Below are 25,109 nucleotides of genomic sequence, written 5' to 3'. Positions count from 1 at the left end.
CGACTGCACTCTACCCGCCAACGAGAGCGGCAACATGTCCCATCTTTTGAAGTCCACCTCTATTTGGTCCACCAACCTCATCAGATTCAATTTGTGTAGGGCCCCCCAACCCCTGGCTATCTGGATCCCCAGATACCGAAAACTCCTCACCGCCCTCCTCAGCGGTAGGTCCTCTATCCCTCTTTCTTGGTCCCCTGCCTGTAATACAAAGAGCTCACTCTTCCCTACATTGAGCTTATAGCCCGAAAACTCTCCAAACTCCCTCAGAGTCTGCATGACCTCCACCAGCCCCTCCATTGGGTCCGCCACGTACAGCAGCAGGTCATCCGCGTATAGCGACACCCAATGCTCTTCTCCCCCGCGGACCACCCCCCTCCATTTATTCGACTCCCTCAGTGATATGGCCAAGGGTTCGATCGCCAATGCAAACAACAAGGGGGACAGGGGGCACCCCTGCCTCGTTCCTCGGTACAGCCGAAAGTACTCAGACCTCCGCCGGTTCGTCACCACACTCGCCACCGGGGCGCTGTAAAGGAGCTTAACCCAGCTAATAAACCCTCCCCCAAACCTACGCAACACCTCCCAGAGGTACTCCCACTCTACTCGGTCAAAGGCCTTTTCCGCGTCCATAGCTGCCACTATCTCCGCCTCTCCCTCCTCCGATGTCATCATTATCACGTTTAAGAGCCGTCGCACATTAGTATTTAATTGCCTGCCCTTTACGAATCCCGTCTGGTCCTCATGAATCACCCCCGGGACACAGTCCTCAATCCTCGTGGCCAGCACTTTTGCTAATAACTTAGCGTCCATATTGAGAAGCGAAATCGGCCTGTACGATCCACATTGCAGTGGGTCCTTGTCTCGCTTTAGAATCAAGGAAATTGTCGCCTCCGACATTGTCGGGGGCAGGGTACCCTCCTCTCTTGCCTCGTTAAAGGTCCTCACTAGTAGCGGGGCCAACAGGTCCACATACTTTCTATAGAACTCCACCGGGAACCCATCCGGCCCCGGGGCCTTCCCCACCTGCATACTCCCCAAACCCTTACTCAGCTCCTCCAACCCGATTGGTGCCCCCAAACCAGCCGCCTCTTGCTCCTCCACCCTCGGGAACCCCATTTGGTCTAGGAATCGTCTCATCCCCTCTTCCCCCCCCTGGGGGCTGGGATCTGTACAGCTCTTCATAGAAGGCCTTGAATACCTTGTTTATTTTCGTTGCACTCTGGACCGTGGCTCCCCTTCCATCTTTGATTCCCCCTATTTCCCTCGCTGCCATCCTCTTACGGAGCTGGTGTGCCAGCATTTTTCCCCGTACTCGTAGGTCACCCCCTGCGCCTTTCTCCACTGTGCCTCCGCCTTCCCCGTGGTCAACAGGTCAAACTCCGTCTGGAGCCGTCGTCTTTCCCCAAGTAATCTTTCCTCCGGGGCCTCTGCGTATCTCCTGTCCACTCACAAAATCTCCCCCACTAACCTCTCCCTTTCCATGCTCTCTGTCTTCTCCCTATGAGCCCTGATGGAGATTAGCTCTCCCCTGATCACCGCCTCCCAAACCACCCACACTCGCACCTCCCCGTTGTCGTTGGCCTCCAAGTATCTTTCGATACACCCCCTCACCTTCCCACACACCACCTCATCTGCCAGCAGTCCCACGTCCAGCCGCCACAGCGGGCGTTGGTCCCTCTCCTCTCCCAGCCCCATTTCCACCCAGTGCGGGGCATGGTCCGAAACGGCTATGGCCGAATACTCCATCCCCTCCACCCTCGGGATGAGCGCCCTGCCCAGAACAAAGAAATCTATCCGGGAGCAGGCCTTGTGCACGTGGGAAAAGAAAGAAAATTCCCTGGCCTGCGGCCTTGCAATCCTCCATGGGTCCACTCCCCCCATCTGAACCATAAACCCCCTGAGCACCTTGGCCGCCGCCGGCCTCTTTCCCGTCCTTGATCTGGAGCGGTCCAGTGCTGGGTCCAGCACTGTATTGAAGTCCCCTCCCATTATCAGTCCTCCTACCTCCAGGTCCGGAATGCGCCCCAACATGCGCTTCATGAATCCAGCATCATCCCAGTTCGGGGCGTATACATTTACCAACACCACCCACGTCCCTTGCAACCTACCACTCACCATCACATATCTCCCTCCATTATCCACTACGATATTCTTGGCCTCTAATGACACATGCTTTCCCACCAGAATTGCCACCCCTCTATTTTTCGCGTCCAGTCCCGAGTGAAATACCTGTCCTACCCATCCCCTTCTTAGCCTAACCTGGTCCGCCACCTTCAGGTGTGTCTCTTGGAGCATAGCCACGTCTGCCTTCAGTCCCTTCCAGTGCGCGAACACTCGAGCCCTCTTCACCGGCCCATTCAGGCCCCTCACGTTCCACGTTATCAGCCGGATTGGAGGGGCTCTCATCTCATCCCCCCCCCCCCCCCCGCCGACTAGCCATCTCCTTTTCTGGGCCAATCCCGTGTCTGCGTCTCCCTCACCCTCCAGTCCCCCAGCCGGGGGACCTCCGTCCCGACCACCTCTTCTGTGTCCCATTCCCTTTCGGCCAGTGCAGCAGCAACCCTTTCCCCCCTCCCCTCCTTCCCCCCCTCCCCTCCCCCCACTAGATCCCTGTCTAGCTGTTTTGCTCCCCCCATATCACTCCCGTAAGTCAGCTGACACCTGCTGACCCCGGCTTCCCCCGCCATCCCTTTGACCCCCCCATGTGGGAGTCTCCCAATCAATATACATTCCTTCGTTCCCCTTCCCGCCTTTCTTCCCGCACGCGGGAAAAGAACCCCGTGCTTTCCAAAGCCTGCCCCGCCCCCTCTGGCGCAGCTCCTGTCGCGGCCTTGTCTCTCTCCCCCAGCCCATATAAGATTTCCTGCGCGTGATTGACCCCCTATATACAACAACCATCATACTTCAACCCTCAAACACCCCCCACCCTCACAAACCCTCAATTAGAGTCCAACTTTTCAGTTAGTATAAAGGTCCACGCCTCTTCGGGCGTTTCGAAGTAGTGGTGTTGGCCGCTATATGTGACCCACAGTCGCACTGGCTGCAACATTCCAAATTTCACTCCTTTCCGATGCAGCACCGCTTTGGCCCGGTTGAAACCCGCTCTCCGCTTAGCGACCTCCGCGCTCCAGTCCGGGTATATTCTGATCTCTGCATTGTCCCACTTGCTGCTCCGCTCCTTCTTGGCCCATTTCAGGACCCTCTCTCTGTCCGTAAACCGGTGAAATCTCACCACCATCGCCCTTGGCGGCTCATTTGCCTTGGGCTTCCTCGCCAGCACCCGGTGCGCCCCTTCCAGCTCCAGCAACCTCGGGGGGGGGGGGGGGGCCTCCGCGCCCATCAGCACCCCGATCATTGTGCCCACATATGCCGTGGCATCGGCCCCCTCCACTCCTTCTGGGAGACCCAGGATCCTCAGATTATTTCTCCTCGACCTGTTTTCCAGGTCTTCGAGTCTTCCCGCCCACGTCTTGTGTAGCGCCTCGTGCCGCTCCACTCTCACCTCCACTCTCACCCAAGAGCTCGTCCTCATTCTCACTCACTTTTTCCTGGATCTTCACCTCGTGGGCTTTCTGGGTTGCCCCAAGTCCTTCAATTATTGCCAACATAGGCGCCACCATCTCCTTACGCAGCTCCTCGAAGCAGCGCTTGATGAATTCCTGCATCTCCTCGCCGCCATTTTGCTTATTTTCCCTCGCTTCTCCCACTGCTCCAATGCCACTTTTTTGGCCGTTTCGCTGCGGGTCCGGTCCATACAAGTTAGTAGGGGACCTCTCTTCCCCATGGGTTGGCTGTAAAAAAAAGTTCCGTTGGGGCTCCTCTAGCGAGCCCGAAAGTCCGTGTTCGCGAGAGCTGCCGAATCGTGCGGCTTAGCTCCGCATAGCCGCAACCGGAAGTCCTTGGAAATGTATTTTTAAAAAGGTGCCAGCTGTGTACTGGAGGGCGATATCTCCCTCATACTTTCCTGTTTCTGAAGAGTTTCCCCCACCAAGATAGCCACAGAAGGTCACATGACAGACTGACAAGGAACCAGTGCAACAAAGGTCAGCTGTGCAGCTTGATCAGATTAAATAAGCAGAGTACAGAGTCCTGCTAGAGGAGAAGCCCACTAAGTGAATGAGAGGAGACTGACACGAGGAGTGAAGGATATTGCTGTTTGCAGAACTGTTATGCTTGAGGAAGATCTAGGTGTTTATGTCCTTTTTCCCTCGAGGAAGATCTAGGTGTTAATGTCCTTTTTCTGTTTTGGTTAGTGTCTCAAGACCTGTAAATAAACATTCACCTTTATACTGTATCTGGACAACTGTGAGCGATTGAGCCAAGAGAACTGGACCCCGCCTATCACACTCCCCAGTCCCTGGCAACATCACAAGTTGAAGAGTTAATTAAAAAAGGAAGCTTGATATTCTGCTTTCATATTTGAGATATTTTTGAAGTAGTTAACGCCCCTCCCTATCTCTGCAATCTGTTCCAGCTCTGCAATCTCCCGAGACATCTGCAATCCTCTAATTTTTCTGGTCGGGACAGCTGGTTTTCGTGCCAGGTTGGCTTTGGCAGTCACAGGATGTGGAATTTTACGCTCGTTGAAGAGACCGGAGAGGTCACTCTCAATCCTGCTTTTTGACTTGAACAGTTTCTCATTGAAGAGCCTCACGGCGCCGAGGTCCCAGGTTCGATCCCGGCTCTGGGTCACTGAACGAAATGAATGAAAATTGCTTATTGTCACGAGTAGGCTTCAATGAAGTTACTGTGAAAAGCCCCTAGTCGCCACATTCCGCCGCCTGTTCGGGGAGGCTGGTACGGGAATTGAACCGTGCTGCTGGCCTGCCTTGGTCTGCTTTAAAAGCCAGCGATTTATCCCTGTGTCTGCGTGGGTTTCGCCCCCACAACCCAAAGAGTGCTGGCTAGGTGGATTGGCCACGCTAAATTGCCTGTTAATTGGAAAAAATGAATCGGATACTCTAAATTTATACAAAACGAGTGCGTGTGGGGGAATAGGAGGTGGGTGGATGGGGTGTTAAGGGGTGAAGGCCAGAGAGCCAGACAGGCTTTAAACCAACTAGGACAAAGGCCCAGAGAATCTTCTAACCATCCTGCCTCCATGGCCATATCCGACCTGCTTCAGGCGTGGCCGGGCCAGACTTGATCCTGCCGCTGCCTGCGGAGTGATATTGCGCGTGGGGGTGCTTGCATGCAGGTGGGCTTGCCCAGTCTGGAAATTTCCTGACTCTAGCTTCTCATTTCATTCGTGAAACTGCAGCCTGCGTGTAGCGCACAATGACTTACGAGAGAGACGAGAAGTGAAGAAGTCGATCCAGGCTTTATTAAGCGAGACTTGCCCCAGCAGCTCAGCAACAGAATAAAGCTGCGGGGAGAAGCTCGGGTTCTTATACTCCGCCTTCAGGGCGGAGCCAGGAGTCGGCAGCCAACCAGGACCCGGGATCTGTCAGCCAATAGCATCACGGCTTCACAGTCCCACATGACCCCCAATACATACCACCACATTCACCCCTTGTTAAAAGGAACCCGGCGGGGTGGTGGTTCGCATGGTGGTAGGGGTTTACAAGGCTGGCCCTGGAAGGAAAATCTCGGACATGTTACTACAGTTTTAGCCCTACACTGGGCTATGTACAAGTTTGTGAAAACTATTTACAATATTAGCAAAAACATTTTTTTTTGTTACAACAACATTCTTGGTGTCACGCGGATTCCACGAGTCGAGCGGGCGGTCTGGTCTTCCTCGTCGATCGCCTCAGCCCCGGTGGTGGTGCAGGTGCTTGTTCAGGCATTGTCGTCTCCGGGAGCGTTTCGGTGTTTGTTCCTGTTTTACTCCTGGGCGGGCACGGGAGGACCACCGATCCCCCCGGGAAGGGGGCGGTTGCGGGGTGCGCCGGTGGCAGGGAGGGGATGATCGGTGTCAGGGGGGTGTGGGTGTTGCCGGCGGGCGCCAGGTCCCGCAGGGAGACCGTGTCCTGTCGGCCGTCGGGGTACGCCACGTAGGCGTACTGCGGGTTCGCATGGAGGTGAACCCTCTCGACCAACGGGTCCGATTTGTGCGCCCGCACATGTTTCCGGAGCAAGATGGGTCCTGGGGCCGCCAGCCAGGTCGGCAGCGACGTTCCGGAGGAGGACTTCCTGGGGAAGACATGGAGGCGCTCATGAGGCGTTTGGTTAGTGGTGGTACACAGCAGCGACCGGATGGAGTGGAGAGCGTCCGGGAGGACCTCCTGCCACCGGGAAACTGGGAGATCCCTGGACCGTAGGGCCAGTAGGACGCTCTTCCAGACCGTGCCGTTCTCCCTCTCTACTTGCCCGTTCCCCCGGGGGTTGTAGCTGGTCGTCCTGCTCGAGGCTATGCCCTTGCTGAGCAGGAACTGGCGCAGCTCGTCACTCACGAAGGAGGACCCCCTGTCGCTATGGATATACGCGGGGCAACCGAACAGTGTGAATATTGTGCCAAGGGCTTTAATGACTGTGGCCGCTGTCATGTCGGGGCAGGGGATGGCGAAGGGGAAACGAGAGTACTCGTCCACCACGTTCAGGAAGTATGCCTTGCGGTCAGTGGAGGGGAGGGGCCCTTTGAAATCCAAACTGAGGCGTTCAAAGGGGCGGGAAGCCTTGATCAGGTGCGCTCTATCCGGCCTGAAAAAGTGCGGTTTGCACTCTGCGCAGATGTGGCAGTTCCTGGTGACTGTACGGACCTCCTCCACAGAGTAGGGGAGGTTGTGGGACTTTACAAAATGGTAGAATCGAGTGACCCCCGGGTGGCAGAGGTCCTCGTGGAGGGCTTGGAGGCGGTCTATTTGTGCATTGGCACATGTGCCGCGGGATAGGGCATCGGACAGCTCGTCCAGCTGTCCGGGACGGTACAAGATCTCATAGTTGAAGGTGGGGAGTTCGATCCTCCACCTTAAGATCTTGTCATTTTTAATTTTGCCCCGCTGTGCATTATCGAACATGAAGGCTACCGACCGTTGGTCGGTGAGGAGAGTGAATCTCCTGCCGGCCAGGTAATGCCTCCAATGTCGCACAGCTTCCACTATGGCTTGGGCTTCCTTTTCCACTGAGGAGTGGCGGATTTCTGAGGCGTGGAGGGTCCGGGAGAAAAAGGCCACGGGTCTGCCCGCTTGGTTAAGGGTGGCCGCCAGAGCTACGTCGGATGCGTCACTCTCGACCTGGAAGGGGAGGGACTCGCCGATGGCGCGCATCGTGGCCTTTGCGATATCCGCTTTGATGCGGCTGAAGGCCTGGCGAGCCTCTGTCGACAGGGGGAAGGTAGTGGACTGTATTAGCGGGCGGGCCTATTCTGCATACTGGGAGACCCACTGGGCGTAATATGAAAAGAAACCCAGGCAACGTTTCAGGGCTTTGGAGCAGCGGGGGAGGGGAAATTCCATAAGGGGGCGCATGCGTTCGGGGTCGGGGCCTATTATCCCATTGCGCACTACGTATCCCAGGATGGCCAACCGGTTTGTGCTAAAAACGCACTTTTCCTCGTTACATGTGAGGTTCAGGGCGTTAGCGGTCTGGAGGAACTTTTGGAGGTTGGCGTCGTGGTCCTGCTGATTGTGGCCGCAGATGGTTACGTTGTCGAGATACGGGAACGTGGCCTGCAACCCGTGCTGGTCAACCATTCGGTCCATCTCCCGTTGGAAGACCGAGACCCCGTTTGTGACACCAAATGGGACCCTTAGGAAGTGGTATAGACGCCCGTCTGCCTCGAAGGCGGTGTACTTGCGGTCACCTGGGCGGATGGGGAGCTGGTGGTAGGCGGACTTGAGGTCCACGGTGGAGAAGACCTTATACTGGGCAATCCGATTGACCATGTCGGATATGCGGGGGAGAGGGTACACATCTAGCTGCATGTACCTGTTGATTGTCTGACTATAGTCTACGACCATCCTTTGCTTCTCCCCGGTCTTTACTACTACCACCTGGGCTCTCCAGGGACTATTGCTGGCCTGGATTATGCCTTCCTTCAGCAACCGCTGGACTTCAGACCGAATAAATATCCGGTCCTGGGCGCTGTACCGCCTGCTCCTAGTGGCGACGGGTTTGCAATCCGGGGTGAGGTTTGCAAACAAGGACGGCGGTTCAACCTTGAGAGTTGTGAGGCCGCAGATAGTGAGTGGGGGTATTGGGCCGCCGAATTGGAATGTTAGGCTCTGCGGGTTACACTGGAAATCTAATCACAGTAATGTGGGCGTGCAGAGTTGGGGAAGGACGTAGAGCCTGTAGTTCTTAAACTCCCTCCCTTGCACCGTTAGGTTCGTGATGCAGAACCCTTTGATCTCTGCGGAGTGGGATCCTGCAGCTAGGGAAATCTTTTGCGTACTTGGATGGATGGTCAGAAAACAGCGTCTTACCGTGTCTGGGTGAATAAAACCTTCAGTGCTCCCGGAGTCGATCAGGCATGGCGTCTTGAATCCGTTGACCAGCACCGTTGTTGTCGTCGTCTGGAGCGTCCGGGGCTGCGATTGATCCAGTGTCACCGAAGCCAGTCATGGTAGTAGTGTCGCGGCGTCTTCTTCGGACCCCGTGGAGCCGTCGATGCTGGGGTCCTTTGTTGTCAACCAAGATGGTGGCGTCCATGAATCGCATGCGGCCGGGGGTGGACAAAATGGCCGCCCCCATGGATCGCACGTGGTCGGGGGTGGACAAAATGGCCACCCCCATGAATCGCACGTGGCTGGGGGTCACAAGATGGCGGCGCCCATCCTCCCCTCGTGGTGCCGGGACCCAAAATGGCGGCACCCGCGGGTCGCACATGGGGCGCTGGGGGGGGGGTTGGGGAGCGTTTGGGATGTGCTGGGCTCGTTCTTCTCCGGGGATTGCGGCGACCCCCCGGGACCGGCACACTGCCTCGTAATGGCCCTTCTTGCCGCAGCTTTTACAAATAGCTGCGCGGGCCGGGCAGCGCTGCCGGGGGTGTTTCGCTTGTCCGCAGAAATAGCAGCGGGCCCCCCCGGGATGGTCTGGCGCTTTAACCGCGCAAGCTTGTGGGGGGGGGGGGGGGGGGAGTTTGTCGTGACGGGGGTCCACGGAGCCCAAGGGGCTGCCGCGCGGTCGGGGCCGTAGGCGCGGGCGTTTTGCGAGGCCACATCTAGGGAAGCTGCAAGGGCCCGTGCCTCTGAGAGTCCTAGCGACTCTCTTCCTAAAAGTCTTTGGCGGATTTGGGGAGAGTTCATACCTGCCACAAATGCATCGCGAATTAGCATGTCCGTGTGTTCGATCGCGTTCACCGGCCGGCAGCTGCAGCCCCGTCCCAAAATTAGCAGCGCGGCGTAGAATTCTTCTAGCGATTGTCCGGGGCTTTGCCGTCTCGTCGAGAGTTGGTGGCGCGCGTAGACCTGGTTAACGGGCCGAACATAGATGCCCTTCAGCAATGCGAGCACCGTCGGGAAATCCTCTGCGTCTTCTATGAGAGGGTAATTTTCGGGCTTACCCTCGAATGCAGGACCTGCATTTTCTGGTCTTCTGTGATCCGGCCGGGGGCCGTTCGGAGGTAGCCTTCAAAGCATGCTTGCCAGTGTTTAAATACTGCTGCCGAGTTCGCTGCGTGGGGGCTGATCCGCAGGCATCCCGGGGCGATCCAGAGCTCCATAGTCTTTTAAACTCGCTTAATAAATTGTAGCGCACAATGACTTATGAGAGACACGAGAAGTGATGAAGTCGATTCAGGCTTAATTAAGCGAGACTTGTCCCCAGCAGCTCAGCAACAGAATGAAGCTGCGGGGAGAAGCTCGGGTTCTTATACTCCGCCTTCAGGGCGGAGCCAGGAGTCGGCAGCCAACCAGGACCCGGGATCTGTCAGCCAATAGCATCACGGCTTCACAGTCCCACATGACCCCTAATACATACCACCACACTGCCGTCACTCTAATTTCAAACTCAATCTATTTTTGGAAGGGAGATGTCCCTCATTTCCTCAGTGTGTGCAGTTCTAGATTAAAACGAGAAAAGGAAATATGAGAAATTTAAGCTATACTGCAAGGACATTCTGATAAAGGAAATTAAAAAGGAAAATCTAACCAACTGTGACATACTTTAAACCATGAAAGGGAGTCATTGAAACTAATCAGAATCAGGTACTTCATGTAACTTAAAAACTTTGAGAGCACAGTAACACATTGTATTGTTAAATCAGATTGATGCCAAACAGGCAATACAGTAACACATTGTATTGTTAAATCAGATTGATGCCAAACAGGCTTTACATGTTTCGTGAACCAAATGGCCTCACAACAAAAGCGGATTTCAGTGGCAGGGGCCTTGCAGCCATGCTGTAGTACTGTAATCGGTTTCTATGAGCCATAACTAGGCTCAAAGAGGACTGATCCGCCTCAGGGACCTAAAACAACCTGAACTAAAGTGGACTTTATCCCATTAAAAACAATAAGTCAGCTTTGAGTGTACTCCAATTTCTCATTTGCACAGACTAGGAACACAAAAGGAGTAGGCCATTCGGCCCATCAATCTTGCTGGATCATTCACTTAGATCATAGCTGATCAGCCGCCTCGAGGCTACTTTCCCACACTACCCCCCTATCCCTTAATGTCACTAGTATCCAGAAATGTATCGATTTTGGTCTTGAACACGCTCAATGATTCAGCTTCCACAGCCCTCTGGAGTGGAGAATGCCAAATATTCACCATCCTCTGACTTAAGAAATTCCTCCTCATCTCATTCTTAAATGGCCTGCCCCTTATGCTGAGACTGTGTCCCTGGTTGCAGACTCACCTGCCAGGGGACATATTTCATCTACATCCACCCGGTCACGCCATGCAAGTCCAGGTCCAAATGTAGCAAGACCAGGACAATATCCGGGATTGGGCTGACAGATGGCAAGTAACATTTGCGCCAGGTAATGACCATCTCCAACAAAGGCAGAATCTAACCATCGCCCCTTGATATTCATTGGCATTATCAATATCCTGGGCAGTTGCCATGGACCGGAAACTGAACTGAACCAGTCATATAAATATTGTGACTACCAGAGCAGGTCAAAGGCTGGGAATTCTGTGGCAAGAAACTCACCTCCTGGCACCCCAAAGCCTGTCTATCATCAACAAGGCATAATTCAGGAGTGCAACGGAATATTCTCCACTTGCCTGGATGAGTGCAGCTCCAACAACACTTAAGAAGCTCCACACCATCCAGGACAAAGCAGCCTACTCGGTTGCTACCCCTTCCACAAACATTCAATCCCTCCACCACCGACGAACAGTAGAAGCCATGTGTACCATCCACAAGACGCACTGCAGGAACTCACAAAGATTCCTTAGGCAGCACCTTCCAAACCCACGATCACTGCCACCTACAAGGACAAGGGCAGCAGATACATTATTTTCAAATGTTGTGACTGAAGTTTTATATTTTATAGACTGTACATTCAACAAGGATATGTGCATCGGGTACAATATACAAGGCATTTCCCTTGATATCGACCCCCTCCCCTCCTCCGCAGCCCCCACCCTACCCTTGGCCCCTCTCAGGCCTCACTCCCTCTTCCCCCCACCTCTCAGTCCATTTCCTGCAGTCTCGTAGGCTCCTGTAATCCCCCCCCCCTCCCCTCGATTGGCTGTTGGCCTTGAACAGGTCCTGGAACAAGTTGGCGAATGGCCTCCACCCTTGGTGGAAGCCATCCTCCGACCTCGGATAGCGAATTTGATCTTCTCCAGGTGGAGAAATTCCGACAGGTCTGTCAGCCAGTCTGCAGCTGTGGGTGGTCGCCAGGATTCTCCGGCAGGTGATTAGGGAAGCAAAGGCAAGGGCATCAGCCCTCTTCCCCATGAATAGTTTTGGCTGGTCCGATACCCAGAAGACTGCCCATCTTGGCCACAGCTCCATCCTCAGCCCCACAACCTTGGAAATTGCTTTGAAAGCGGTTGTCCAAAACCCCACAAGTTTGGGACAAGCCCAGAACATATGGGCGTGGTTGGCTGGGCCTCCCTGACAGCGTTCACATTTGTCCTTCACTTCCGGGAAGAACCTGCTCACTCAGGTTCATCAGATGAGCTCTGTGCACCACTTTCACCAGCATGAGGCTTAGCCTTGCACATGTGGTGGAGCACATGATGATGGCTAGATTTCTGAACAGTAAAAGGAATTAAGGGTTAAGGTGAGCGGGCACGTAAGTGGAACTGAGTTCACAAAAAGATCAGCCATGATCTTACTGAAATGCAGAGCAGGCTCGAGGGGCCAGATGGCCTACTACTGCTCCTAGTTCTTATATTCTTATGTTCTAGTCGGCCATGTTCAGTGCTTCACTCCAGAGTTCCCACCCTATTTCCTTCCCTAGTTCTTCCTCCCATTTTCCCCGTGTTTCGTCCACTTGGGGGCGTATCCTTTCTAACAGTCATCCGCAGTTTCCACCCATCCCCAGATCACCCGCGTCCAGTAGCTTCTCTAACATAGTGTCTCTCAGGGTCCATCGGTATGCTGTCGTCTTCTTGCGGAGAAAGTTCTTAACCTGCAAGTGTTGGAGTTGTTTCCGTTAGATAACTGCAGTCTCTGCGTCAGTTCCTCCAGGGTCGCTAGTCTGTCCTCTGTGTAAAAGTCCCCAACAGTCACCTCTGAAAGGTGGCATCAAGCATGGCTGGTGTGAACCTATGGTTGTCACAGATGGGGACATGGTGGACATTTTGGTCAAGCGAAATGCTGCCTCATCTGGTTCCAGGTTCTGAGGGTGGCTACCACTACTGCACTCGGTGAGTGTTTTGTTGGCGGGGGTGGGTGCGCTGCTGTGGCGAGGGCCCAGAGGGTTGTCCTTGGATAGGAGCTCTCCTCCATCTTCATCGATTCCATGTCTCATTCTTTCACCCACTTAGCTGGCTGACACACATACACCATAATCTATTGTGTTGAAAAATGCCTTGGGTTGTATATTGGTATGGCCTGAACAGGAAGGGGAGCCTGGGCAGCACATTCATCTTGATCGAATGTCCCCTCCTCACCAAGGAGTGCGGAAGTGTATCCCACCTCAGTAGGTCCTTTTTTACTTCCTCCGCCAGACTGGTCAGGCTCCACATGTGGATCCGTATCCAGTCATGGGCAATCTGGGTCCCCAGGTAGCGGAATTTGTTTTGGGCTAGCTAAATGGTAGTCCCTGCAGCTCTGACCCTTTCCCTCTCGGGTTCACAGGGAATACTTCACTTTTGCTCAGGTTGAGCTTGTAGCCGGAGAAGGCTCCAACTCTCTCAGGAGCTTCATGATCCCCTTCCATACAGCTTTGCAGGTCCGGGATGTAGAGGAGCAGGCTATCCACATAGCGCAAGACTCTGTGCTCCGTCTCCTCTTTGGATTCCCTTCCAGATTCTCGCCGTTTTGAGGGCGATCGTCAGCAGCTCAATTGCCAGGGCGAATAAGAACGGGGACAGCAGGCATCCCTGCCTTTTGCCTCTATGCAGCTAGAAGTATTCAGAGCTGGTAGCATTGGTCCTAATGCTGGCCTTGGGTGCCTTGTACAGGAAATTCACCCATGAGGTGAACCATGTCCCTAGCCCAAACCGCTCTAGTACCTCAATGAAGTCCTTCCACTCGACTCTGTCGAAGGCCTTCACTGCATCCAGGGAGACGATCACCTCTGGTGTCCTTTCCCTGGATGGGGTCATTATCAAGTTCAGCAGGCACCTGATGTTTGATGTTAGCTGTCTACCCTTGACAGAGCCCATCTGGTCCTCTGCGACCAGCTCGGAGTTCTCCAGCCGCTTAGCCAGGATTTTTTGGAGTATTTTCATGTCCACATTGAGCAAGGGCAGCAGATATATTGGGACACCATCCCCCTGGATACTCCCCTCCCAAGTAACTCACCATCTGGACTTAAAAAGTCTTTCGCCGTTCCTTCCTGGTCACTGGTCAAAATTTTGGAACTCCCTCCCTAACAGCACTGTGAGTATACCTCCACCTCAGGGGCTGCAGCGGTTTATGGTAACTCACCACCACATTCTCAAGGGCAAGTAGGGCTGGGCAGTAACTGCTGGCCTAGCCAGCAATGCCCACATCCCAAAAATGAATCCATTCTGATTGAAGCTGCTTCAATCGCTTCACCTGCCTTCTAACTTCACTTACTATTTTTCCATTACCTGTTACCCCTCAGATTCTCTCTCTCTCTCTCCCCCCCCCCCCCCCCCCCCACAATCCGCACCCCCACCCTTCACAATAGCAGCAGCAAATCTCCCTGCGAGGATGATAGTCCTACTTAGGTGCAACCTGTCTATCTCAAACAGGTCCCACCTGCCCCAAGATCAGTTCCAATGCCTCAGGCATCTGATGCCCTCTCTCCTATACTAATTCAACAGCCACATGTTCAATCACTCAATCCTCCTATTCCTATGTTCACTAGCCCATAGCACTGGGAGTAATCCTGAGATTACTGCTTTTGAGGTTCTGCTTTTTAATTTCTTCCCTAACTCATTAAAAACCAATTCCATGTTCTCGGAGGTTTTTGTGGAATTATAACTAAGCTTCCTCTATGTGGTGAGCTCCAGGCTTTACCCAGGCCCCGGGGTAATCTGCCCGAAAGGCAGATGTGTTTCTCCAAACAGAATAAAGTCTTGAAAATGTCCCCGGGGCTTTCATTCAATCATCTGTTCCTCATTTCACTTCAGCAGAAACAGGAAATGACTGCACGGAACAAAGGTTGTGAAGTTTTCACTTCTGAAAGTATGAGTCACCTCCATCTCAGGTCATCCAGTGCCAAAACCCTCATTCATACCTTTGTTACCTTGACACTCAATATTCCAACACACTCCTGGCCAGTCTCCTACATTCTACCCTCTGTACTTGGATGTCTTCCAAACCTCTGCTGACTGTGTCTTAACTCACAGCAAGTCCCATTTCCTTATGTCCACACATGTGCTCACTGACCTATCTTGGCTCTTGGTCAAAGCATGCCTTGATTTTAAAATTCTCATCCTGGTTTTCAAATTCCCCACGGGCTCACCCATGCCCATCTGTAATCTCCCCCAAGCCCGACAGGCCTCCAAAATATCTGCACTCCTCTAGTTCTTGCTTCTTGTGCATTCCAAATTATGAGAGAGAGAGAGAAGGGTGCTAATGTTTCGAGGCTGGATGACTCTTTGTCAAAGCTGGAGAGAACTGGAAATAGATCAGATTTATTCTGTTGGGGAGGGGCACTTTGGAGCAGCGGGACTGGATAGGGGGCCAGCGGTAGGTGGAGTTTGACAAAGATGTTGTGGACGGAATGTAAATGGTGGAGATAATGAAGGATGTAGACAGGGGCACATTAAGAGATCAGAATGTGGTAATGGGTCCGACGAACCATGTCCATATGTTTTGGTCATGCCCGGCACTGGAGGGGTTCTGGAGAGGTGTGGCGGGAGCAATATCTCAGGTGGTGAAAGTCCGGGTCAAGCCAAGCTGGGGGCTCGCAATATTTGGAGCAGTGGACGAGCCGGGAGTGCAGGAGGCGAAAGAGGCCGGCATTCTGGCTTTTGCGTCCCTAGTAGCCCGGCGAAGGATCTTGCTAATGTGGAAGGAGGCGAAGCCCCCCAGCATGGAGGCCTGGATAAACGACATGGCTGGGTTCATAAAGCTGGAGGGGATTAAGTTTGCCTTGAGAGGGTCTGCGCAGGGGTTCTACAGGCGGTGGCAACCGTTCCTGGACTATCTCGCGGAGCGTTAGAAGAAGGTTGTCAGCAGCAGCAGCAACCTAAGGGGGGGGGAGAACACGTCCTGGGAGAGGGGGGGGGGGAAATGGGGGATTGCCTGGGAGGGTGGATGAGCAAGAGATAACATGAAGGGTTGGGGAAACTGGCACGTACGGGAGAGAGCCAGTGTACAAAGCTATGTAATTATATCATTTTATCATGTATATATCTTGCTCTGTGCGATTTCTTGTTATTTTGTTACGGGGGGGGTTATTGTTTGTAAAGGAGAAAAATAGTGTTAAAAAACTTTAATCAATATATATATATTTTTTTTTAAAGAATGTGGTAATGGGTGGTAATGTGGTAATGCCCTCTCAAGGCAAACTTAATCCTCTCCAGCTTTATGAACCCAGCCATGTCGTTTATCCAGGCCTCCATGCTGAGGGGCTTCGCCTCCTTCCACATTAGCAAGATCCTTCGCCGGGCTACTAGGGACGCAAAAGCCAGAATGCCGGCCTCTTTCGCCTCCTGCAGTGTGTCAAAGGACAACCTGAAAAAGATGGTTGCGGGGCGGGTGGGGGGGAGAAACAATGGTGAGGGGAAAACAGATCGATGGAAGAAATGAAAATAAATTGGTAGAAATAAAAATGGGCTGAAGGTGAAGGAGAGGGTTTACAGTCTGAAGTTGTTGAACTCAATGTTTAGTCCGGAAAGCTGTAAAGGGACTAATCAGAAGTCGAGGTGCTCGAATCTCTTAAAAGTTCCTTCAACTTCAACACTCACTTCACAGGAAGTTACAAATAATTCCTTTTCTGTATACTGGAGTAGGCTGTGTACTCGAGCTGAACCTGAATCATAGTCAAGGTTCCTCCGCTTGCTGATCTGCTAGCCGTACCCGGATCAAAGTCATTGCCAGGGACAGAAGCTTCTCTACAGAGAATAAAGGCTGCACAGTCTCAATGTCAGTTTGGTTTGCTATTCGCAGTTCTGAACAGAAGGCAGGTTGCTTACTTGCCTAGTCACACTGCGACGCTCGAAACGGAAAACATTTCAAATAATATGCACAAACCAGACTTATTTTTTCACAAATGAACCTCCGAAGAGTTACTTCACCGAAGACATTCTCCTTACCGTCAACTGCTTCTTTCACAACCGCAACAAATTGTTCAAACAGTGCATCTGGATTCACTTCAACCCAGCCAGGTTTGGGGTACAATATTTTTATCTGTTAGGAAAAATAAATAGCAACAGGCAAACTGAGGAAAGAGAATTTTGAAAAATACTCTCACAATATTGACTACAATTTGAATATATTTTCCAATTTTTCATGTCTTAATACCAGTGGTTATTAAAGGCAGGACATCTGGAATGAAGAAGAAAAAATCCATAGGTTCAAAGCAGCCTGATTCCGCGGGGATCAGTGCCTGACCAGATGCTGGGACCAAAAGGAGACTTTCCGAGAAGCTCATTTCATATGATTTGTTTCAGTCACTTCAGGGCTTGACACCACGTTTACACATCACAGATTTAATATTGGCCCATAACTTCCTGGTTCACCACTATCACATTTAGGGGGTACCCCTATGATGCGCTGCGGAATCCTCTAGGAGGTTCCCACTCAAAGGTTTACCCGGCAATTGCCAAGAAAGTGCTAACTTTGTCTGGCCAATTTCGCTGGGCTGAGAACCATCCAAAGCAAATTGTTAACTTCAGATGGTTCTGCCAATTTTACCCTGATAGTTACTCTGAAAGAGTTGGAAGGAATAAAACACTTCTAACTCCAGAGTAACTATTCTAGACCCAGCCTCACATGGGACACCACCACCCCGACACGCCCCAACCCCACAATTCCCACCTAGACCTCCCCTTTAGTCTGCTTCGCCCCTACCCCCACTCCCTCCTTCCATTTCCCTCTTCCCTCGTCCTTGCCCCCCCCCCCCGCCCGCCCATCCCACAACCCCCTCCCTCGTTTGCCTGAACCATTTTATCTTTGAAACTTACCTGCTATCTTTAAATTGTCCCTTTAAACATCCCCCTTATGGCAGCTAGTGCTGTAAAACGGGGGCTTGTCTTACTTCTCTGTACCCCAAATACTCCTCACCGAAGTGGAGGGCATGGTTTGCTGTTCCTGTCTCACCCAGCCTGAGTGAAGAAGGTTGTACGAGACATGGGCTTTGGAATACCAACGTGGGCAAGTCCATCCAGAGTGGCAATCCAACAGAGATTGCCACTCTGAGGAGCTTACGAGCCATTATGCAGATTCACCAACATTTAACCTCGACACCAACATTAATCTTGATTATTGCTGAAAAAAGAAATTTGTTGAAGCTTGTCATTGTGCACTCATCTGGACATTCACAAGAATACCAATGTCGGGGAAATGACATACTGAGTGAGAGAAGAGAATGCTGATCAGTTGGTAATTGGCTCCGATTGGTTGAGGCATTGCCATGGAAAATGTGCCAGTTAATAGTTACCGACAGTTAACCACTAACCATTAAGTTTGAAAATTTAAACCAGCTAGATTCTGATGAACCAGCAAATGGCTTCACTTATTTAGTTGAGCTGAAACAGTCACAATGTGTGTACATGTTCTTCCTGTCTGCAAACAGGGCCCTGCAGACAGAAAGGTGCCATATCAATGGTTGTTGAGGAAATAAAAGCTCATGTTGTACGGGGTAACATATTGGCATAGATAACAGGAAATAGAGATTACACATTAATGAGTCATTTTCTGGTTGGCAAGATGCAACGACTGGGGAACCTCAGGAATCAGTGCAGGGGCCTCAACTCTTTACAATTTATATAAATGATTTGGATGAAGGAACTGATGGTAGTGTTTTTGTTGAAGGTAGGTAGGAAAGTGAGACGTCAAGAGGACACAGGTAGGCTACTTGTCAGAGGATCGGTGCAGACTCGATGGGCCGAATGGCCTCCTTCTGTGCTGTTGGGATTCTATGAAAAGGATAGAGATCGGTTATGTGAATGGACAAAGATCCGACAAATTGGGTATACTGTGGCAAAATGGGAGGTTGTCCATTTTGGCAGGTCAAATACAAGAGAAGAATATTAACTAACCAGTGAGAGATTGCAGAGCTCGGAGATCCAGAGGGATCTGGGTGTCCTCCTGCATGAATTGCAAAATGTTAGCATGCAGCTGCAGGAAGTAATTCGCAAAGCTGACAGAATGTTATCATTTATTGAGAGGGGAATTGAATACAGGAGAAAGGAGGTTGAGCTTCAGTTATACAGGGGATTGGTGAGAGCATATCTGGAGTACTGTGTACCGTATTGGTCTCGATATAAATGCGTTGGACGCAGTTTAGAGAAGGTTTTATATCCGCTAAAGTTTAGAAGAGTAAGAGGCGACTTGATTGAAACATACAAGACTTGACATGGTGAATGTGGAGTGGATGTTTCCTCTTGTAGGAGAACCAAGAACTATGGGGCTGGTTTAGCACACGGCTAAAGAGCTGGCTTTTAAAGTAGACCAAGGCATGCCAGCAGCCCGGTTCAATTCACCTACCAGCCTCCCTGAACAGGTGCCGGAATGTGGCGACTAGGGGCTGTTAACTTCATTTTGAAGCCTACATGTGACAATAAGCAATTTTAATTTCTCATTTTTTTAGGGGTCATTTTTTTAAAAATAAGGGGTTCGTCCATTTATGACAGACGAGGAAAAATTCTTGTGGGTCTCTGGAACTCTTCCTCACAAGGCAAGGCAGTGGAGGCAGAGTCAGAGGCAGCATATTTTTAAGGCAGAGCTAGGTAGGTTTTTGATAAGCAAGGAGCTGAAAGAATATCGGGGATAGGCAAGAACGTGAGGTTGAGATTAAATTGAGTTCACCCATGATTGGATTGAATGGTGGAGCTGGCTGGGGGGATAGAGTGGCCCACTCCTGCTCCTAATTCAGATGTTCATATGTTATGAACGCACTTGCCGTAGCCATCAAGTGCTGAACGATATGAACCCGCAGCTTCTGATCCACAGGCAAGGACATATACCCACTGCACCACAAAATCTCACCCGAGAGATTATAACACATCGGAATTCATGGGATTGAGGAGCAATAAAGGGACAGAAATGATAAATAAATGGGTCATTTTCAGGTTGGCAGGCTATAACTACCAAGAGACTGCAAAGATCAGTACTTGACCTCAAATATTTACAATCTAAATTAATGAGTGTAACGTATTCAAATTTGCTGACTATACAAAGTTAGGTGGGAAAATAAATGGTTAGCAGAACGCAAAGAGGTTGCAGATGGATATAGATAGATTGAGCGAGTCTCTCTATAGATGGCAGATGGAATACAATGTGGCAAAGTCTGAAGTTATCCACTTTGATAGAAAAATGAATAAGACAAAAGGCAGGGAAAAATGTGCATTCCAAGGAACGTCATTGTCTTTGTACATGAATCAAAGCAGAAATAGCAGGATATATTAGATGAAGAGATGGTATGAGTGGGAGGGTTTCAGATTCCTGGGCATTGGGAGTGGTTCTGGGGGAGGTGGTACCAGTACAAACTGGATGGGTTACACTTGGGCAGGGTCAGTGCTGATGTCCCCAGGGGAGTATTTGCTAGAGTAGTTGGGAAGGGTTTAAACTAAAATGACGGGGGGATGGGAACCTACACAAGGAGTTAAGAAAAGGAAAGTTGGATAAGAACAAAAGACAGAAAGAGGAATAAGAAAAGTGATAAGGCAGAGAAATCAAGAGCCAGATCACCACAGTGAAAAATAATGGGAACGGGTCAAGGAATGTTAAAAAGGACAAGCCTCAACACGCAATAGCCTTAATGGCACAGATACATTAATTGCGCAAAGAGATGCAAACGGATATGCGGAGACAATACTGCAGGGTGACCAGGGATGGGAATTCAACAACAGGGATATTCATTATTTAGGAAGGACAGACAAAAAGGAATAGACAGTGGGTTTGTATTGCTAGTTAAAGAAGAAATTAACGCAATGTGAGGAAGGACATTAGCTCCAATGATATGCAATCTGTATAGGCTGACCTGAGAAACACCAAAGAGCAAAAAACGTTAGTTAGTGGGGCTGCAAATATACCCCAAAATTGTAGGGATATTTGGAATAGAATCATAGAATTTACAGTGCAGAAGGAGGCCATTCAGCCCATCGAGTCTGCACGGCCCTTAGAAAGAGCACCCTACTTAAGCCCCACGCCTCCACCCTATCCCCGTAACCCCACCTAAACTTTTTGGACACTAAGGGCAATTTAGGATGGCCAATCCACCTAACCTGCACATCTTTGGACTGTGGGAGGAGACCGGAGCACCCGGAGGAAACCCACGCAGGCACGGGGAGAACGTGCAGACTCCACACAGACAGTAACCAAGCCGGGAATCGAACCTGGGACTGTGAAGCAACAGTGCTAATCACAGTGCTACCGTGCTAGATTGGGCAAATTAAATTAGCCATAGAGGAGGAATTTCTGGAGTGCGTACAGGATGGTTTTCTGGCCAAATACATTGAGGAACCAACTAGAGAACAGGCCATCCTAGACTGGGTATTGTGCAACCAGAACGGAATAATTGGCAATCTAGTTGTGCAAGACCCTTCAGGATTGAGCGACCATAATATGATCAAATGTTTCATCAAGATGGAGAGTGATGTAGGTGATTCTGAGGATAGGGCCCTGAATCTTAATAAACAAAACTACGATAGTATGTGACATGTTTGCTATGATGGATTTTGAAAAATTACTTAAAGGAGTGACAGTGGCAATGGCAAGCATTCAAAGAGTGCATGGGTGAACTGCAACAATTGTTCATTCCTGTCTGGCACAAAAATAAAAACAGGAATAGTGGCCAAACCATGGCTTACAAGGGAGATTAGAGATTCCACTAGATCCAAGGAAGTATATAAATTAGCCAGAACAAACAGCAGGTCTGAGAATTGGGAACAGTTTAGAATTCAGTAAAGGAGGACAAAGGGGTAATTGAGAAGGGGAAATCGAATAGGTAAGAAAATCTGCTGCTTCTATAGGTATGTGAAGAGAAGGGCGGCACAGTGACACAGTTTAGCACTGCTGACTCACAGGGCCGGGATCGAACCCGGGTCACTGTCCATGTGGAGTTTGCACATTCACCTTGCGTCTGCGTGGGTCTCACCCCCACAACCCAAAGATGTGCAGAGTAGGTGGATTTGCCATGCTAAATTGCCCCTTAATTGGAAAAAAAAGTGAAGAGAAAAAGATTGGTGAGGAGGAATGGATTAGTCAGAAATGGATGGTAATTTATAATGGGGAAGAAATGGCTCACCAACTAAATACATACTTTGGTTCTGTCTTCACAAAGAAGAACAAATAACGTACCAGAAATATTGGGGAACACATGGTTTAGTGAGGAGCAGGAACTATGGGGAGGAGAAACAGAAGGAAATCAGTATTAGTAGAGAAATAGTGTTGAGGAAATTGGTGGGATTGAAGGCCAATAAATCCCCAGGGCCTGATAATCTTTATCCCAGAGTACTTAAGGAAGTGACCCTAGAAATAGTGGATGGATTGGTGGTCATCTTCCAATATTCTATAGACCCTGGAACAGTTCGATTGCAGAGTAGGTGATGTAGCCCCACTATTTAAAAAGGGAGTTGAGAAAACAGGGGAATTATAGACCAGTCAGCCTGACGTTGGTAGTGGGGAAAACGCTAAGAGTCCATTGTCAAAGATTTTACAGAGCATTTAGAAAACAGCGGCAGGATCGGTTTATGAAAGGGAATTTATACTTGACAAATGTATTGGAATTCTTTGCGAATGTAACGAGTAGAGTTGATGAGGGAAGCCAGTGGATGTGATTTATTTGGACTTTCAGAAGACTTTCCACAAAGTCCCGCATAAGAGACTAGCGTGTAAAATTAAAGCGCATGGGATTGGGAATAATGAATTCATATGGATAGAAAACTGATTTGACATCAAGGAAACAAAGAGCAGGAATAAACAGGTCTTTTTCCAGATGGCAGGCAGTGACTAGTGGGGTACCACAGGGATCGCTGCTAGGAACCCAGCTAGTCACAATATATATTAATGATTTAGATGAGGGAACGAATGTCTCCAAATTTGCAGATTACACAAAGCTGGGTGGCAGGGTGATTGGTGATGTGAATGCAGAGATGCTTAGTGGACAAGCGGAGTGAATGGGCATATGCATGGCAGATGCAGTATAATGTGAATAAATGTGAGGTTATCTACTTGGTAGCATAAACAGGAAAGCGGGTTATAAATTAAAGGAGGGGGGTGGGGAAATGTGCAACAAGACTGAAGTATTCTCGTATACGAGTCGCTGAAAGTAAACATTCAGGTACAGCAAGTCAAGAATGCAAATGGTTCGTTGGCCTTCATCGTGAGAGGATTTGAGTACGGGAGCAGGGATGTCTTGCTACAAGTATACAGGGCCTTGGTGAAGCGACACCTGGAATACGGTGTGCAGTTTTATTCTCCTTAACTGAGGAAGAAGGTTCTTGCTATAGAGGGAGTGCAGCAAAGGTTTACCAGACTGATTCCTGGGATGGTGGGACTGACTTATGAGGAGAGACCAAACCAATTAGGATTATATTCGCTGGAGTTTGGAAGACTGAGGGGTACCTCATTTGAAACCTATAGAATTCTAAAAGGACTTGAACCGTTGCAGGCCATGCGGTGTAGGTACATCCACAGTGCTGTTAGGGAGGGAGTTCCAGGACTTTTACCCAGTGACAGTGAAGGAATGTGGTGAAGGGAGACAGGGGATGTGGGCAGGAAAGTGGAGTAAAGTTACAATCAGGCTTAATGGGCCATGTGGTCTAATCCAGTCCCTATTTTGGACGTTACATTCTATTCACATGACTGAACAACCAGTTGGTGGTAGAGTTGATGTCCAGGCAAATCCTGTTTTTACGAAATACCAATTTACTGGACGTGCCATTAAAAATGGAATGAACCCCACCCCATTTCATAAAAACGGAACTTGCCATAAAATATTTCAGTTCATAAATTAACAAATAGGCATCTGGGCTTCAATTTGCAATGAAAGGAATTGTTTTGAAATTTGTACGGGCATTTTATTTTAATACTGTACCTCAGTTATCTCTCTAGGTTACATTATTTTTGGCTTGCAAAGTAGAATGAATTTTTAAAAAAAAATTTGTTCTTGGGATGAGAATTGCTAGAAAGGCCAGCATTTGTTGCTCAACCCCAAATGATTTTAAGAAAGCTGGTGAGCCATTTTATTGAATTGCTGCAGGCCATTTGTTGTTGGACCACCCACAGTGCTATTTGGAAGGGAGTTCCAGGATTCTGACTCCGAAGCAGTGAAAGAACAGTGATATTGTTCCAAGTCAGGATGTAGTGTGGCTTGGAGAGGAACTTGCATCTGGTGGTATCCCGATGCATCTGCTGCACTTGTTCTTCCAGGAAGTAACGGGTATGGGTTTGGAAAGTGCTGTCAAAGGAGTCGTAGAGAGTTGCTGCGATGGACCCTGCAGATGGTACACACTGCTGCCATTGTGCATCATGTTGGAACACATGCAAAGTAAAACTGGGGGAAATATTTAACATTTTCAGGGCAGTAACAACATTCCACAAGGCCCCAAACAGAACTTGTGCTTTCAATATTCACAGCCTCGGATACCGAAGCAGGCCCTGGTTATTTGCAGCAAGACCTCGAGAACATGCAGGCTTGGGCTGATAAGGAGCTAGTGACACTTGAGTGCCTGGCAATGACCATCTCCAACAAGAGGGAATTGAACCACCTCCTCTTGATAATCAATGGCATTGCCATCACTAAATCCCCCACCGTCAACATCATGGAGGATACCACTGACCAGAAAATGGTCAGCCAAATAAATACAGTGGCTATAAGTGTAGGTCAGAGGTTAGGAATTCTGGGGCGAGGAACTCACCACCTGCCTCCCCAAAGCCTGTCTACCATGCAATGCTCTCCACTTACCTGGATGAGTGCAGCTCAACACCATCCAAGACAAAGTAGCCTACTTGATCAGCACCCCATCCACCTGCCTAAACATTTGCTCCCTCCACCACTGGACCTTCTGCAAGATGCACGGCAACAACAAAACCCACAACCTCTACCACCTCCAAGAACAAGGTCAGCAGATGCCTGCGAACACCATCACCTACCACTTTGCCTCCAAGCTGCACACCATCCTAACTGGGAGTTCCTTCATTGTCGATGGGTTAAAATCCCTCCCTAACAGTACTATGTGCACCTACAACTCATGGACTGCAGCAGTTTGAGAAGGCAGCTCACCACCACCTTCTGATGGGCAACAAATGTTGGCCTGGCCAGCAATGCCCACACCCTGTGGAAGAATTTAAAACTTTTAGGGTGTTTTCCATTCCTCCCCCATAGAACAGAACCACAATAGAACAATGGAATGTGGATCATAGAATTTACAGTGCAGAAGGAGGCCATTCAACCCATCGAGTCTGCACCGGCTCTTGCAAAGAGCACCCTACCCAAGGTCAACACCGCCACCCT

At 50.3% G+C, this 25,109-nt stretch overlaps 1 protein-coding gene across 1 annotated transcript in view; it reads right to left on the bottom strand.

The window, feature by feature from the left end:
• Positions 1-25,109, bottom strand: part of gk5 (glycerol kinase 5) — a 105,795-nt gene that overhangs the window by 71,147 nt on the left and 9,539 nt on the right. The window contains exon 2 of the mRNA XM_072473916.1: positions 16,744-16,837. Within this exon, the coding sequence (XP_072330017.1) occupies positions 16,744-16,837 (94 nt within the window). The remainder of the gene's footprint in view (positions 1-16,743; positions 16,838-25,109) is intronic.

The sequence above is a fragment of the Scyliorhinus torazame genome, chromosome 14 (genome assembly GCF_047496885.1).
Source record: "Scyliorhinus torazame isolate Kashiwa2021f chromosome 14, sScyTor2.1, whole genome shotgun sequence".
Classification (NCBI taxonomy): domain Eukaryota; kingdom Metazoa; phylum Chordata; class Chondrichthyes; order Carcharhiniformes; family Scyliorhinidae; genus Scyliorhinus; species Scyliorhinus torazame.
The sequence above is the reverse complement of the archived record's forward strand: the minus strand, read 5'-3'. Positions and strand labels throughout refer to the sequence as shown.